This window comes from Candoia aspera, chromosome 11, assembly GCF_035149785.1.
Source record: "Candoia aspera isolate rCanAsp1 chromosome 11, rCanAsp1.hap2, whole genome shotgun sequence".
Lineage (NCBI taxonomy): Eukaryota > Metazoa > Chordata > Lepidosauria > Squamata > Boidae > Candoia > Candoia aspera.
This window is the reverse complement of record NC_086163.1, coordinates 16,055,845-16,071,349: the sequence shown is the minus strand read 5'-3', so window position 1 is coordinate 16,071,349 and position 15,505 is coordinate 16,055,845. Positions and strand designations below refer to the sequence as shown.

At 42.2% G+C, this 15,505-nt stretch overlaps 1 protein-coding gene across 1 annotated transcript; it reads left to right on the top strand.

Moving 5' to 3' along the window:
• The first annotated feature begins 4,285 nt into the window (after positions 1-4,285).
• Positions 4,286-14,160, top strand: POP4 (POP4 homolog, ribonuclease P/MRP subunit). The gene is made up of 7 exons (XM_063312953.1): positions 4,286-4,365; positions 5,884-5,936; positions 7,443-7,666; positions 9,696-9,773; positions 11,152-11,213; positions 12,381-12,482; positions 13,266-14,160. The coding sequence occupies exons 1-7, from the start codon at positions 4,353-4,355 to the stop codon at positions 13,400-13,402; spliced, it is 669 nt and encodes a 222-aa protein (XP_063169023.1). The 5' UTR covers positions 4,286-4,352; the 3' UTR covers positions 13,403-14,160.
• Positions 14,161-15,505: the final 1,345 nt, after the last annotated feature.

The window sequence follows — 15,505 nt, the reverse complement described above, 5'->3', positions numbered from 1 at the left end:
GGAAATTGCTTGCTGCACAATTGTTATTGCCATTATTAGTCGTAGTATTCCCCTTTGGGCTGGGGAAATTGAAAACTTCTCCTATTGGGGAAATGCTAGCTCCAATCCCTACACAAAGCACATTAGATGACTTTGGAGTAGTTACTATCTTTCAACTAGCCTACTCCTCAGAATTATTATTGTGAGGTTAAAATTAGGAAAGATCCTCAAAGTCTATCACTTGAGCTCCCAAAAGAAAGATACAATATAAATATAATACCTCCTATATTTATTTTATCAAACTTATATGGCCACCCAGAGTTCCACTGGTTAGATGGGTAGCCATATACATTTGATAAAATAAATAAATAATAAGAAATAAGAAATAAACAAGAAGAAATTGATAAAATACTCTGTTCATTGTGGCTCTAACACTGGAAACACCATATCCATGAAGATATCTGAAATCCACTGGATTATAACTGGATATGTAGATAAGGAGAAGGATATAAATAGCATAGTCCACAGTCTCTTTGTCAGGGCTGCTTTGAGTTTGTATCCATGAGAGATGAGTCTGTAGCTCACATTCCTTCTGGGATCTTTACCAGATTTGAGGATTACTGTTGACCTGTAAAGGATTCATTAAATGAAGGTGGGAATCTGTCTGATTCTGTGTTCAAGATACAGTAAAGTAGCTTTAAAAACCCTGGTACAATTTGATGGAAGAAATATCTAAATTGGGGGGCTTTCTTGGACATATTTTAACACTGGTTTTTTTGTTTCTGTTAGGTCTAGTTTATGGTTATGGATCTTTCATATAGAGTATGGTGATGTCCTAAAGAGCAGCTTAGTAACTGCAGTCAGATAGTTCTTAATCACATCTGTATGTTTTGTACAGTTGAGTTCCTTTATTGTCATCTTTGGATATTTTTTCTCTCCCCTCCCCTCCTCCTCATCTTCTTGGGAAGAGACACATAATAAAGGAATAACCCAGCCCCAATCCAAACTGAAAATCCCAAACAACTGCTTTCCTGATATACTGATGGTATCTCATTCAGAGAGCAACAGAAATAGCTGACTTAAGATAGTTGTTGTAGTCTGTGGTCCAAAAATCATGAATTATGAAATAAATGATACTGAAGTTCTGATTTTCCAGGGAAATTGTTATCAGTCAGGCCACTTAGGAATGCATCCATTTCAGCCTTCAGTGTGATTTTTGTTTGTTTTCTTGTAAATGGTTGAAACCATATCCCACCCCCCACCCCCAGTTTCTGGATTTCTGCAGAAGTTTTGTAACCTATAATCAATGCATAGCTGTTTGGGCGGAGTCAAATTATTTGTTCCATTTCTAAAACTTATCACATTCTGCCCTCTAGTGCAAAACCACAATGGCTGCATGATAACATAAAACACAGGAGCACTAGGCTTTGCTTAAAGACAGGTGAAATTTGAGAACCAGAAATATTGAGAGTATTTTCAGAAGCAGCAGCAAAACACCTGTACCTCTTTAGTCCAATTTCCAATTCTGAAAGCAAGATTCTGGAGAGGTGGCATCATTAAAATCACGCTTCCTTCTGTGGGCATTCTTATTGCACGGAATAAATGTTCTTGGGCTTTTATAGAGACGTTTACCTGCACTGCTATGACAGATTCGAAGTACGTAGCAAGAAACTCTGTGACACACAGCCCTGAATTAAAATCTATATTTTAGAACCTTTCCATAAAACCATTTCTTCTTCTTCTTCATAAAGGCTTTATATACAGTGTTTGTAGCAGATGGCTTCTGTTGCTTTCAATCTTGTTTTGGATGATATTATTTAATCCACCAGTGATACAATATTGGGATTTCAGCAGGACAACTCAGGCCCCCTTTAAGCCATGATCCCTGTTGCATGACCTCAAGTATTATATGTCAGTCTCTCATTGGCAGGAATGCCCATCTAATCCCACCGCCTAACTCTCCTGAAGTGAGGGTGCTGTGATGCCTTGCCACCACTGCTTCACTGCTTTCTGAACACTCCTGCAGACAGCTGGGCAACCACACCGTATGCTTGATTGGTGGTTCAGTTTGGTTTCCTACTTTTCTTCTGTCCTCAAAAAGCAGAGCCCACAAGAAAAACTCAACTGAGGCATCCACTAACTGTCTTTAGCACTCCCCTTTCAACAACACAAGGGATGCTGGCCAGGAGAAGGTGGGAATGAAGCCAGAAGCTATGTGGAAGTGACCTATAGTATATTTACTCTTGTGTCTGTCAAGAAGCCAGGGGTTTTCAAATAATATTTTCTTTGCAGAAACGAACAGTGGGTTCATCTACCACTATGCAAAGGCTACCAATATGTGATGCTTGCATGAGTGACAATAAAGACCTTCCATTTACTTCCGAATGCAGCATTATGCTTCATCTCTCGCTTGGAATAATCCTCAGGGAAAAAGAAGAAGAGGACATTTAAGCATCCTTCATCCCATGATAAATTCTAGCTCATCTGGAAAAGAATGAAGATGTGAAATTGCTGGAAGAGATTGGCTTCCCCCAGGCACCCGTTTAGTCTGGATCATTGGATTTACAGCCTAGTATTGCCAATACTGATTTGACTGCTAATGCCTTAAATGCTTCACAAATTATGACATAAATCCGATGAAGGAGCACTCATATGACTCCAAAGACCAATCTCACTTATCTTGATTTTCCATTCATGAAAAATGCCGCTGTTCTTAACGGAGGCAGCCATTCAAGGGGTTAGATCAAATTAAAAGGAAAGATCAAATAGATTGTGGCAGATTTTGGGGGGGAGAGTAGAAAAATGTGGCACAGAATTCTGCAAGAAAGTTAAAGTTGGGGGGTGGGAATGGTTTGACATTGTGACAGTAGAACCTGGCCTTTTCAATGGGCTAGTTTGGAGAAAATTAACCAATAATTCATTCTGGACTTAATATAAATCAAACAAAATGTACTCCTTTCTAGGAAGGCTGGAGAAGGCAACTGGAATGTCTGCAGATGCAGAACTTGCAGAAATGGCAAAATTGACATGTTTGATTAGGGATAAAATAATAAATACTTTGATAAATGATCAGAAACCTTTTATGGACTTTTTGCTGAAAATGGATAAAAATGAACTGGTGATTTCTGGATTTGTTGATCAAAAAGGGTTGAATGTGGGAAGAAGGGAACTATATAATGTAATTTTAAAGGGGGAGAAATGGTAAAAATTTGTTTGTATCTGCTGTAAAGAAGATTGGAAGCTGCATCTTTTTCTTTTTCCTTTTCCTTTATCTGTTTCTAGCACTTTTTCTTTTTTCACTTTCTCTTTGTATACTCTTTCTTGTTTACCTTTTAATGATGTAAAAACTCTTAATAAAAATTACATCAGGAAGGAATGGGGGCAGGTGAATGGAACAGAATATCCTAAAAGAAGTCATAGCTGGCTAGCTGGGTGCCACCCTGCACAGCACTTCATACTGCAATATTTTGCTGCAGGCGCTGTCAAAAATGTGTTCCCTAGCAGACTAGTGCAGCTGTCCTCAGTCCAACATCCCAGGATTCTCAACCATTGAAATGGGTAATAAATAAAGCCTTACTGATTAAGAATCCTCTTCCTAATTTTTTTTTTAAAGAAAAGTACATCAGGGAGAGATAAACTAGTGGGTGCTCTGCCTGCAGAAGAGGATCTGGAGAAGGGAGTCCTGCCCACTTTGTTAGTTAGTTAGTTAGTTAGTTATATTTTAAATTTCTTCATATTAGAAATTAGGGTCCTTCCGTGAAATTAGTGGCCCTTTCATTCAGGACTGACAAAAAGACTGAAGAAGTGATGAAATCAAGGTTTTCTGAGCATCTTCTCCCTTGCCAGTCCTTTGCACCCTTCACCCGAGCAAATACGCATAAAAAAAGGCTAGATGTAGATCAGCAGCAGAGAGTTGCAGTTATTTTGTAGAGGGATAACATTGCCGTGTTATTTTTGACTACGCGCTGACCCAGAATACTGGGCGGGGAAATTTAGACAGTGTCTCTCCACCCTGACAACTTTTAAGACGTGCGGACTTCAACTCCCAGAATTCCCCAGCCAGCAGCATGCGGTAACATGGTGCAACGCCATCTCTGCAAAAAAAGGGGGAAAAAAGCGAGTGGGGCTTCTAAAGATGTAAGTGCGCATGCGTAAATCACCCCTCCCCTTCCGGTTCTCTGGATCGGATTCACTGGGTCCGGACTTCGTTTTTATTGGCGGTTTTCTTGTCTCCGCCTCTCTCCCTCTTAGTCTATCTGAGAGCGGCGGCGACGCATGCGCGTTTCATTTCGTTCGTGGAGGTTTGGGTTGAGGTCTTCTTTCGGCCGCGGCTCCTTGCGGCTTTTAGCATTTTGAGGATAATTTTGCCGGAGATGGAGATGGAGAGTAAGTCTTTCAAGAGCCTGAATTCGTGGCCTCTTCCCCTCTGCCTGGGCGCGCAGAGGGAGAAAGTAGCGCTTAATCCGAAATGACTCTGGTTTGGGATTAGGAAACGCCATTGGGGAAGTGGAGTGGATCGGAGTGACGTTTTTGCTACTCCTCGCACAGGACTCAAACCCTGTCGTTTTCGAGTTGATCCAGAAGGAGCATTTCTCTCTCTTTTTTTTTCGCCTAGTTAAGGAGTCTTAATCCGCATTTATTGACTTTGTAAATATAACTTTTGAGAACCAGATTCTCTCCAGAGGCTAATTAAGTGGGAGGGGAAAATTAAGGGAGAAGTAGGATTAACGAATCCAGGCATGTTTTGTCTGGAAGAGGGCATTGCCTGGGAGTGGAGCATAGACCTGTTAGGCACAGGGATAGGACACCACCTGGAAATCCCAGGGCTGAAGGCTAAACTCAGAAGAAAGCAGCAGCAAACCATTTGTGTATTGTTGTTTTGTATTGCTTGTTGCCAAGTGAACTACAAGGACATGTACATATAAGGAGAAGCCCAGCTTGGCTTGTAGAGGGGGCTGCGGTTGGTTGCAATCCGGAACAGGAGCACTTTGCGCGTCAACTTCGTGTTGCATCCCTTGCTGGTGGATGTTATTCCTCGGGTTTATTGTACCTGAGACATTTAGAGAGCTCTGCCTGTCTTCAGACAACTTGCCTGCTCTCACTACGTTGTGCCCTCCCACTTAAAAGTGGCCAAGAAACAGAATTTGAATTAAGGAGAGGGGAGAAAATTCAATTTATTTAGAGTCATCCAAAGAAAGGGGTAGATTTAAGCCTGGCTGTAAGACCCAGAGGTTTTTGTATGGAATAATGGGGCTGTTGAAGATTACTGTGGATAAAAGCTGGAGGTGTAAAGAGAGAAGGCAATAGGATAGTGTTTCTCAACCTCAGGAACTTTAAGATACGTGGACTTCAACTCCCAGAATCTTAAATTTCCTAAGGCTGAGAAACACCACAGTAGGATATTAGCAGTAGACGTTTTCTCAATGGAGTTTATTTTTGCTTTTTTGCTACAATTGAGTTTCTAATTGTTTGTGGGGGGTTTTGTAACTTTTTAACTCAGACAGAAGGTTGCTCTTTTTTGTTTGTTTGGCCTTTTTAAAGAAATAGTTGTTTCATGTTGTACATACAGAAACAAAAATGCATGTCTGGCAGGAAGGCATCTTTGTACAAAAACAGGCCACTTAGGCCTGTAACAAAATACACACTGTGAGTTGGCTTTTACGTGCAGGCATCATCTTTAAAAGTCCAGCATAAAATACAACCTGGGGTGGCTTGCTGGATGTCATAGACATAAAAGAGCAAAAAATCTCATGTTTCTAAACTGTTCTGTCTTTGTAGCAATATGGTTCAGGTCTGTGTTTTTCCATAATTTCAAACATGACATTCCTTGGAGAGGGATGGGCATATCCCTGAAACAGTCTATAACTTTTATTTCTAATGAAAACTCTATATTTTATTTTCCAGAGGTATTATATAGACAACTGCCTGAGCCGACAGCAAAACTCTTGAACCTTCAGGTATTTTTTATTATTTATTTATTTATTCAATTTATATAACCGCCCATCTCAAGTACATTACTCTAGGCTCAGAAATAAATGTAGTAGAAGCATGTCTTTGGTATGTGCTTCTCACAGGAGAGTGGGAGATGAATTGTGGTGGTCTTTATGAAAACAAAGCAAATCAACAACACATCTGCTCAGAAATGCAGGTAGTCCTTGACTTATGACCATTCATTTAGCGACCGTTCAAAGTTACAACAGCACTGGGAAAAATTACTTGCGACCAGTCCTCACACTTAAAGCAGTTGCAGCATCCCCACAGGGTCATGTGATTGCCATTTGTGACCTTCCCAGCCGCCTTCCAACAAGCAAAATCAATGGGGACCTATGTGATTCACTTAACAACTGCAGTAAGCCTTCCAAATTTTCTACACTTTTTTAGTTTTTTCCTTTTCTTTCTTTGTAGTTTTTTGTTTTTCTGTAGCTTTTATCTTTGCTTTAAACTTATTTTTTTATAAGAATTTTATTAACGACCACAGTGATTTGCTTAACAACCACCACAAAAAATGTAAACTCGGGTGCAGTCACGTAATGCCTCGCTTAATGACCACACCGCTTAACAACAAATTTTCCGGTCCCTGTTGTGGTCATAAGTCGAGGGCTACCTGTAAGCCTTCTAAATTTTCTGGGACTTCAGAGCCCTTTAAACTCCAAAATGCAAGCAGGCACCATTAGGCTACATATGGTCCTCAGTACTCTTTTGTGGTACCCCCTTTAAATCATGCCATGAAGCACACAAATGTTATTTCGCACTAATTCCTGTAAAAAATAAGGTATCATTAACGTGTAGGCCATTTGAAGCAGGAAGGGCTTATAGTGTGGAACAAATTTGCTGTGGAATTTTAAGAGCATTGGAATTCAGGAGCAAGCTCAAAATGTATTTTTCACCAAGGCCTTGGGTTGAAGTTTATGTTTTCTACTCACTAGTAGATTGCATTTTTATTTTTGTCAGTTACCCGGAACCACCAAGCTGAAGCAGCATACCTATATATTTTACTAAGCAAAGAATAAAATGTTCGTCTGACCTCATCCCACTCTCTCACCTAAAATCTCCTACAAACACAATGATACAGGGCAATTATGTGTAATCTCTAATCCGGTGTTTCTCAACCTTGGCAGCTTTAAGGCAGGTGGACTTCAACCATGGCTGGCTGGGGAATTCTGGGAGTTGAAGTTCACCCGTCTTAAAGCTGCCAAGGTTGAGAAACACTGATCTAATCCATCCTGGGGTTAGGGTAGCTGCAGAGCCCCTGCTGAGTTTTACAGGTCTGGGCAATTAATGTGCTTTTAACATATGTTTTGGACCTATTAAATGCAGCCAAGCGTCTTCTTGGAGTTAGCAGCCTTAACAAATCTAATAAAATCTTTCCCCGGGATAAAGATTGTGTGGAGAATAACTAACCCAAAAATGGGAATTCGAGCTCTGCTGTGCCCGATGGAGCTTATTTCTTTTCTCTTTTTCAGCCTGAAGGATCCAAGAAGGTCGAGGCCTTTGTAAAAGCCTTTCTGAAGCGCAGCATGCCCCAAAAGAGCGAGGAGGACATTGAGAAACACTTAAACCGGAAAGCAGTTGTCCTTGAGCATCCCCACCAGAGGAGGACGCGGCAGCGGAACAAGAAGAGGAAAGGATTATCCGCCAAGCAGAGGCGAGAAATGCGCCTCTTTGAGATTCCTCCAGAACAGCAGAGGTGAGTAAGGCAGGTTGGGCTTCCTGGGGCTCAGTGGATTGATGCCCACTGGCAAGGACCAGATGTAATGGTAGGTGGGAGTGACCTTGGGAGACAGGGGGAAGAGCCACAGGCAGGAAGATGGTCAGATAAGAGGCACCTGAGCCCACAGAAGGAATGGGGACGTGGCAAACATCTCAGAAGGGACCCTCCCTGGTTTCTTGGGCTGTAAAGGCGAGGGGGGAGGATGTACTTTCAATCTTGTAAGATTGATGTCAGCCTTACCAGGTAGCCCAGTCAGGAAGCACGCCCAGGTGAACTAATTCTACTTTACTGTAAGGTTACATTAACAGAAACTTCCAAGTCTGAAAATACATCTCTCCTCCCTTGCTTTTACAGCCCAAGAAACTAGGCAGGGTCCCTTCTGAGATGTTTGCCACATCCCCTTTCCTTCTATGGGCTCAGCTGCCTCTTATCGGACCTGCCTGTGGGTCTTCCTCCTGTCTCCCAAGGTCATTCCCACATGCCTTTACACCAGGCCCTCACAAGAGTAAGGCCAGAAAAATGCACCACCCTAACCAGGACCATGAGGATGCCTGTGCTATTCTCAAGCACCTTTTCCCACTTTGTATCCAAATACTGCACACCTCTGTTGGATATCCCTGCTATAAACTGCCCCCATATATAGCTGTTTTGTGGCATATCCCTAATCTCTGATCGCTCATTTTTAATAGTTTTTGGAATGGTGGTTCACCACTAGAGGGCAGTGAGTGATCTTTTTATTTTAAGCTGCCTTCTTTTAAAGCCATGGCCGTTTTTGCTTTGTTTGAAAGTACTTTAAAGAGGTCTCAAATGCAGGGTAAGTACCTGCACTTGCTGGATTTAGAAAGGAAGAAGAGGCCTGGAAGCCCACGGCTATGGATTCAGTCCCTCCAAACTGTCAACGCTACAGGGAGCCATTTGGATCCAGTAGAAAAAAAGGATTCCCAAAGCAACATCAGCAGATAATTAGCTTAATTTTCATAGAGTTAGAAAAGATCTAAGGTGACACACAGCCTGAATTTCCAGAGAAAAATTAAAAGCCTCCTTTAGTAACAATTTGTCCCATATGCTGATTAAAAATCACAGCGGCGTGTTTTAAATAGCTGAAACTCTGCTCTGAAGCTTTTTATGGTTGGGGGAAGTGGATGGTTTAAGGCATGTCTACATGGAAAATCCTGGATTTTTATATCCATTTGTGTCAGGAACTCCCACTTTAAAACATTCCTGAGCTGTAGGGATGTACTGGTGTTTCGATGCAAAGCCAGAAAGATGCTTTGGAGCAGACATCACCATCCTCGCTGCACCTGTCAGTGCTTCCTTAAATACCTTGCATCTGTGCAATCTCAGGGAGAGGTGTGTTTGAAATTAAAGAGGTCCTGACAGTGCTGCCCCACCTGCTCCAAAGCATTTTGTCGCACTTTATTGGTGCCTCCTTAATTAAAATAAGTATTTTCCTGCAATCAGATGGCTAGTCTGCAGGTCCAGGAAAAGACATAGCCTCTTTAAAGGCGGGGTAGGGGGGAGGGCTAAGCAGATAACACATGTCAGCACCTTTGGTGCTGACATGTGTTACCTGCTTAGCCCGCCCCCCCCTGCTCCGAAGAAATTTTCCACACTTCAGATCTGAAATGCAATACATCCCCACTGAGCTAAGAAAATAGCTATTTTTTTTAATCCATTCAGTCGTGTCCGATTCTCAGAGACTGCCTGGAGAAGTCCCTGCAGTTTTTTTGGCAAGTTTTTCAGAAGTAGTTTCCCATTGCCTGCTTCCTAGAGCTGAGAGAGAGTGACTGGCCCAAGGTCACCCAGCTGGCTTTGTCCCCGAGGCAGGACTAGAACTCAGGGTCTCCCAGTTTCTAGCCTGGTGCCGTAACCACTACAGCAAACTGGCTCTCTAGAAAATTGATTAATCAGTAGTTAAATCAGGAAGAAATCCTGTTCCAATGAAATACACTTTATAGATGCCCCAATTGCTGCACATAATCCTTGCTTTTTGCTTATTCCGCAGATACGAGATATTTATACCATTGCATGAGCTTTGGAAACAGTACATTAGAGATCTCTGCAATGGATTGAAACCTGACGCGTAAGTTCAGTTATCCTAATTCCTTCTTTTTTTGCAAACTGCGACTTGCTTAGTGGTGAAGGAGGCTGTTCCTTGGAAAGTTGGCACTTTCTTTCCTGGTGGAAAATCTTTGGATAAGACTAAATGGAATTAGCATTCTCTGTTCCGTTTCAGAGCTTGAGAAGAAAATAGTTTATAGTCAGGGTTTGAGACTTTTTTAGGCCATTGAACCTGTTGGGTTTTTTTTTTTTAAACATTCCTGGAGCCTCTGATCAAGACTTAAAGCTCAAGAGAACTGGCTGCATTTGAGTGCATTCAGTCTTGTGGGACCCTAGGTTTCTGCGAAACACAGTTTGAAAAACCCTAGATCCCCTAAGTCAGATCTCTTTTATATGAAACCTAGCTCATGGGAAAGAGCTCTGCCTTAGATTTCTAAAAATAAGGGTTTTATGTAGAAGAGCATTTAAACCTAGAATCTCTTACCTAGAACTCTGAACTAAAATAACTCCAGAAAAGCTGCATCCCAGCCTTTTTTCAGCATTCTCTTTGGATCTAAAAGTCGGTTCTTTAGGCCTTGCAGAATCTCGCAGTTCAGCTAGCTGGATTCTCAGGCTTTGCTAAGCTATCGTGTGATTTGCTTCTTTTTTTTTATTTGTCATATTTTTATTACCGCCCATCTCCCCCACTCGGGGGACCCTGGGTGGTTCACAATAAAACAGTATAAAATACAATAGAATCAGAATAATATCAATAAATATAAAATATAATAAAATCCAAGTGATGGCAGATCTAATTCCACCCAAAGGGGACCAGAAGCGGTCCCGGCAGGACTAGGGAGCCAACCAGCCCCAAGAGTGGCTCCTTCTCTCCCCACTCCAGGCATGGTGACAAAACCAGGTCTTCAGCCGTTTCCCAGAAGTCCAGAAGAGAGAAGGCCAACCTCACTTCCGGGGGAAGGATGTTCCAAAGGGTGGGAGCTACTGCAGAGAAGGCCCACCTCCTGGGCCCTGCCAGATGGCATTCTCTTGCAGACGGGGTCCGTAGCATGCCCTCTCTGCATGAGCGGGTGGGACGGGTTGATGTAACTGGGATGAGACGGTCTTTTTTTGTTCAGCATTTTTCCTCTGAGCTCAGCCAGTGAGGTTTATAAGCTATAGCTTGGCTTAGCACAGTCTGTAAAGCCAGGTGCTGCTAGTTTATTCAGTCACTGGGTGGGGTTTACACTCTGTATTTAATCAATATTATGATCATTGCCATATTTTCAAGTAAAAATAGCATCTTGTTTAGCTGCTGGAAGTGAGCAGTTTAGCGTAACTTCAGAATTATGTCTTGTAATCTTACCCTTCTTTGGTTTAACTTTCTGGAAGAATTTTAATGTAGTTCTATATATATTTTGTAGACAGCCACAGATGATTCAGACCAAATTGCTTAAAGCAGATTTCCATGGAGCGCTTGTGACAGGTATTCTTGCTCAATTCCCATGCCTTTTTTTTTTTAGTGAAATTTGCACTTTCCAAAAAATGTAAATCACAGTTCCCTCCCCTTTTGAATTCACTTGCACACCAGGTGAAGAAGTCCTTTTGTCTGGCCTGTATTTCTGCTTCCCTGATGATTATGGGTTCTGTCATTGAGAAGGGTGAAAAGTTCTTAGCATCCCTGTTTTTCTGACTGGGTATAATGTTACACATCCACAGGTATGCTAGAAACTAAGTTTTGCAAGGGTGAGGGCAAAGGTTGGGTTGAGCCTTGAGAAAGGATGGTGGGGCAGAGGTTGGTTTTCTGGTATCTCAAGTGGCGTGCCAGGCTGAAGAAACCTGTTCTCCATTATTCCTACAAATAAAAGTCTTAAGTTACAGGAAGAGAGATTCCAGTTGAATGCCAGGAAGATCGTCCTAATGGTGAGAGCAATTTGACCATAGATTGCAGTACCCAAAGAAGTGGTAGCTTTGTTGGATAGCAGCTGAGTAGCCACACGTCTGAGATACGTTGTTTTTATTTTAAGATTTATATTGCCATCCATCTTGTGAGGCGCAACACTGGAGGACTAATGGCAATAACAGAAACAGCCATACAGCCATCCCAAAAACAAGGAAAACCCAGCATCCAATCCAACCAAATCCCTCCAGCTAGGCAGTCTCCCAGACTCCAGTCTTGTTATCCCTGTGTGTGGGGGGTGGGTGGGCGTGGGGGGGGCAGTTCCTAATGGCTTTCCAGAAAGCTAGGAAGATGGGGGTCTGCCGGATTTCAAGGGGAAGGGTCTTTCACAGAGCAGGGACCATGATGGAAAAGGCACCCTTCCTAGGTTCTGCAAGATGGCGACGTTTGAAGGAAAGGGCCTGGAGCATGCAATCTAGTGGGACAGACAGATACCCTCAGGGAGAGGCAGTCCCACCGATTGTAATAGACATTACTTTGATGCAGGTCCCTATGCTGAACAGGGGTTTGGATTCAGCCACGTGGAGGGCTCCTTTCAAGGCTAAAATTCTGGTTTCCCCCTTTTCCCCCCCCCCCACACATTTACACACAGCCTTACAGTGGGACTCTCAAGGGCAGCGGTCACCACAGGGAACTCTTTAAACTGATTGTCCAGCTTCAATTTTAGGACCTTTTTCTTTTTTCTTTTTTCAGTGACTAAATCCAAATGTCCTTCCTACGTTGGTATCACGGGCATCATCCTACAGGAAATGAAACACGTTTTCAAAATTATCACGAAAGAAGACAAGCTGAAAGGTATGAGGACCGTGCCGCGGACTTGATTGGTACAGGGTTCCTTTTGACCGAAGAGCTGCGTAAAATGTTTGTAAAATAGGAGATTGGTATTTAAGAATTTAAACCAAGGCTGGAGAGCACCTGGACTAGAGGGTTGTGTGAACCCAGAGTGAATGGTACACTCTAAAACTTTGAGAGCTTCCTCCCCCCGCAGATCTTCTCCAGAAGTTGTAGCTGAATTTGTAATGTAACCAAGGTAAAACTTCAGCAAAATTGAATTATATCTGTTATAATTACGCATCGCCACTGAAGCTGTTCCCCTCTGAGCTCAGCCTGAGAGTGTTGCTGAACATTCCTTGCCTTTCTGCAGTTCTTTGCTCCTCCTCTTTCTCTAGATGTTGCCATGGGCTTATGGGCCATGTTCTGGGCTTATGTGCTCTTGTTCCTGGGTGCAAGTCACTTAAAGACCGCATTGCTTAGCAACGGAAGTTCCAGTCCCAATTGTGGTCATAAATCGAGGACTACCTGTATATATTCCCAATCTGGTGCTGGGCAGAACTATTTCATTGGTATTTGCAACTAAGTCCCTTAATATATCTCTTGTAAACTGGACCTGTATGCAACTGAAATACTAACATACTCTTCCTTGCTGTATCCCTTCCCCATTTTCTTTCCTGTCCTTCTTTAAATATCTACTTCTTGACTGTAACTCTTTGAGAGAGGGGCTTCTCTGTTCATTCACTGTAAAGTCTGCACGCTGGGTTAAATCATTCAATCAAAAGGCTTTTTCTTGGATTATTTCAGTTATTCCAAAGCGGAACAACATCTTCAGCATAGAAATTGATGGCTTCGTGTCCTATATCTACGGAAGCAGGATCCAGTTTCGAGCAAGCGAGCGTTCTGCAAAAAAGTTCAAGGGACAAGGAACAATGGATCTGTGATTTTTTTTTTCTGTAAGTTTGGAAACTAGCCTTTTCTTTCCAAGGGTCAGAGAGTCCACAACAATATTTTCTTCTAAGAAGCAGCAGCCTGGATTGTATCTTCAGGGCTAATTTTGTATCTAATCCAAGAAGGGTTCTTGCTTGAATTGATTTTGGTGGAAGTCTCTGGCTGGCCTTCTGAAGATGTTGAGGTTGTATCAGTTCTAATTCTGTTCTCCTGCCATGTTGGATATTGTATTATGTTATTTAAAATGTTCTTGTGTATAATATAGAATGAAAATCTTTGGAAATTAAAAAAAAATGTGTCCAAAGCAGTGATGTGCTCAGAGTTGGCTATCTCTGATCTATAGTAAGCATTATACAGTTGGGTCATGCTAATAACCCAACTGTAAATGCAAGGATGGGGAATTGGAAGTGGAATATAAAGCAGAAAGAAGGAGAACCTTTCCTTCTTCCTCACAATCATCATCCTCATCTTCTTCCTCCTCCCCCTGCAGAAATGTGTAACAGAGTAGAACTCCTTGAAGTCACATTCACAGAACATGTGAAGGGGGGTTTTATTGAATAAGTCAGGTGAGCCCAGCCTACTTGCTTCACTTACGGTTCAGTCTATCACGCAAGCCCAGTAACAAAATTAAGTCTGTCAGCAGTAGGGTTAGTAGAGATCCAGATTCAGAGGGCAAGATGGAATTCAAAGATGCTTCAGATGCTCATAGCACTGGCTGAGAATCTTGTAAAGCAGCCACTCATTTCCCAGCGATTGTGTAACTGCCCTTTTCAGCTGCCAAGTGAACTTGAGAACAGGTTAGGTTTGATTTAAGGTGTTCCCAACAGGTGTTCCTTGCATGCCCAACTCACATTTTACCCTTTGAATCTGGATCTTGGCCCAGCCCCATTCAGTTGCTTCTGCTCCCTGGCTGGATCCAGACTGGAGTCACTTTGATGCACAGAACACTAGATTTGTCAGAGTGATTCTGAAACACTGGTAGCTCAGAAGACACATTTGCTACAGAGACGAGCCATCTCAGCTGTCAGGGCACATCAATATTATAGCTGTGGGAAGAGGGGGTAGCAGAAGAGCCTCTTGCTGCAATTGTGAACTCCAGTTCCTGCAGAACAACATCTAACATTCAAAAAGCGAATTCACACATGTGTCAGAAAAGTGGCCTGCCAAGTCTGAAGCCTCTTTTGGCCAGCTCTGTTTGGAAGACCATGATCATCCAAAAGACCATCAAAAACAGGCAAAGGACTAAGGGTCAACATAAGCTGGGCAGTGTATTAGGTGCATTGATAAAGGATTTCCTGCCAATCGCTCCCAAGGCAGTTTCCCTTCATGCAGTTTTAGTCCCCCAATCACAGAGGCCAGATAGAAGGAAAAATTCTAAGAATATTTGTGAGGCAGGATGATAGGGTCCAGCTTCCCACCACGCCACAGATGACCTAACTGTTGAATTTAACAGGCTTTCCCTTCATACAATTTCATAGGATTTCTTAACAGTCCCCATTACAGCTAGACTGCTCCTACACACACACACACACACACATGTGTAGCAAGTGGACCTGTTTTAATAGCAAGATTCAAGAATGCTTAGCTGCTATCTCAAGTGGTATGCAACCCTGGACAAATTATTTTGATTGACCTCGGTTTCTGAAGGATATCCCAGAGAGAAAAATATATTGTTTCTGTTCCCCATGCTTCCCATATCTGAAGAGAAAAAAAAAACTTTCATAGTTAGATGGTGAGCTCGCTGTTTACTACTGAACATATTGAGGGCTATCCCAAAGGGGGGAAAAAAGATTATGTAAATTAGGCTGTTTTCTAAGGTTAGAACATCTCTTGCATATAGCAGGGAGCATTCTGTTGAACCATGTAAAATTCTGTGTCTGTCATCAAATTCGTATATAAAAAAAATAACTCTTCAGAGGCATTTATGAAGCAACATTGGATTCCAAGCTTTGTAATGCAAAGCTCCTTCCATTGTTTTTTCCTTATGTCAAGGAAAGAAAAGGCGTGTCTCTCTTACCAAGCATAATTCTCAAGAGGACATGTGTGTTTCAAAGATTAACTATACCAAAATTAAAAAAACAGGATGCACAATGACA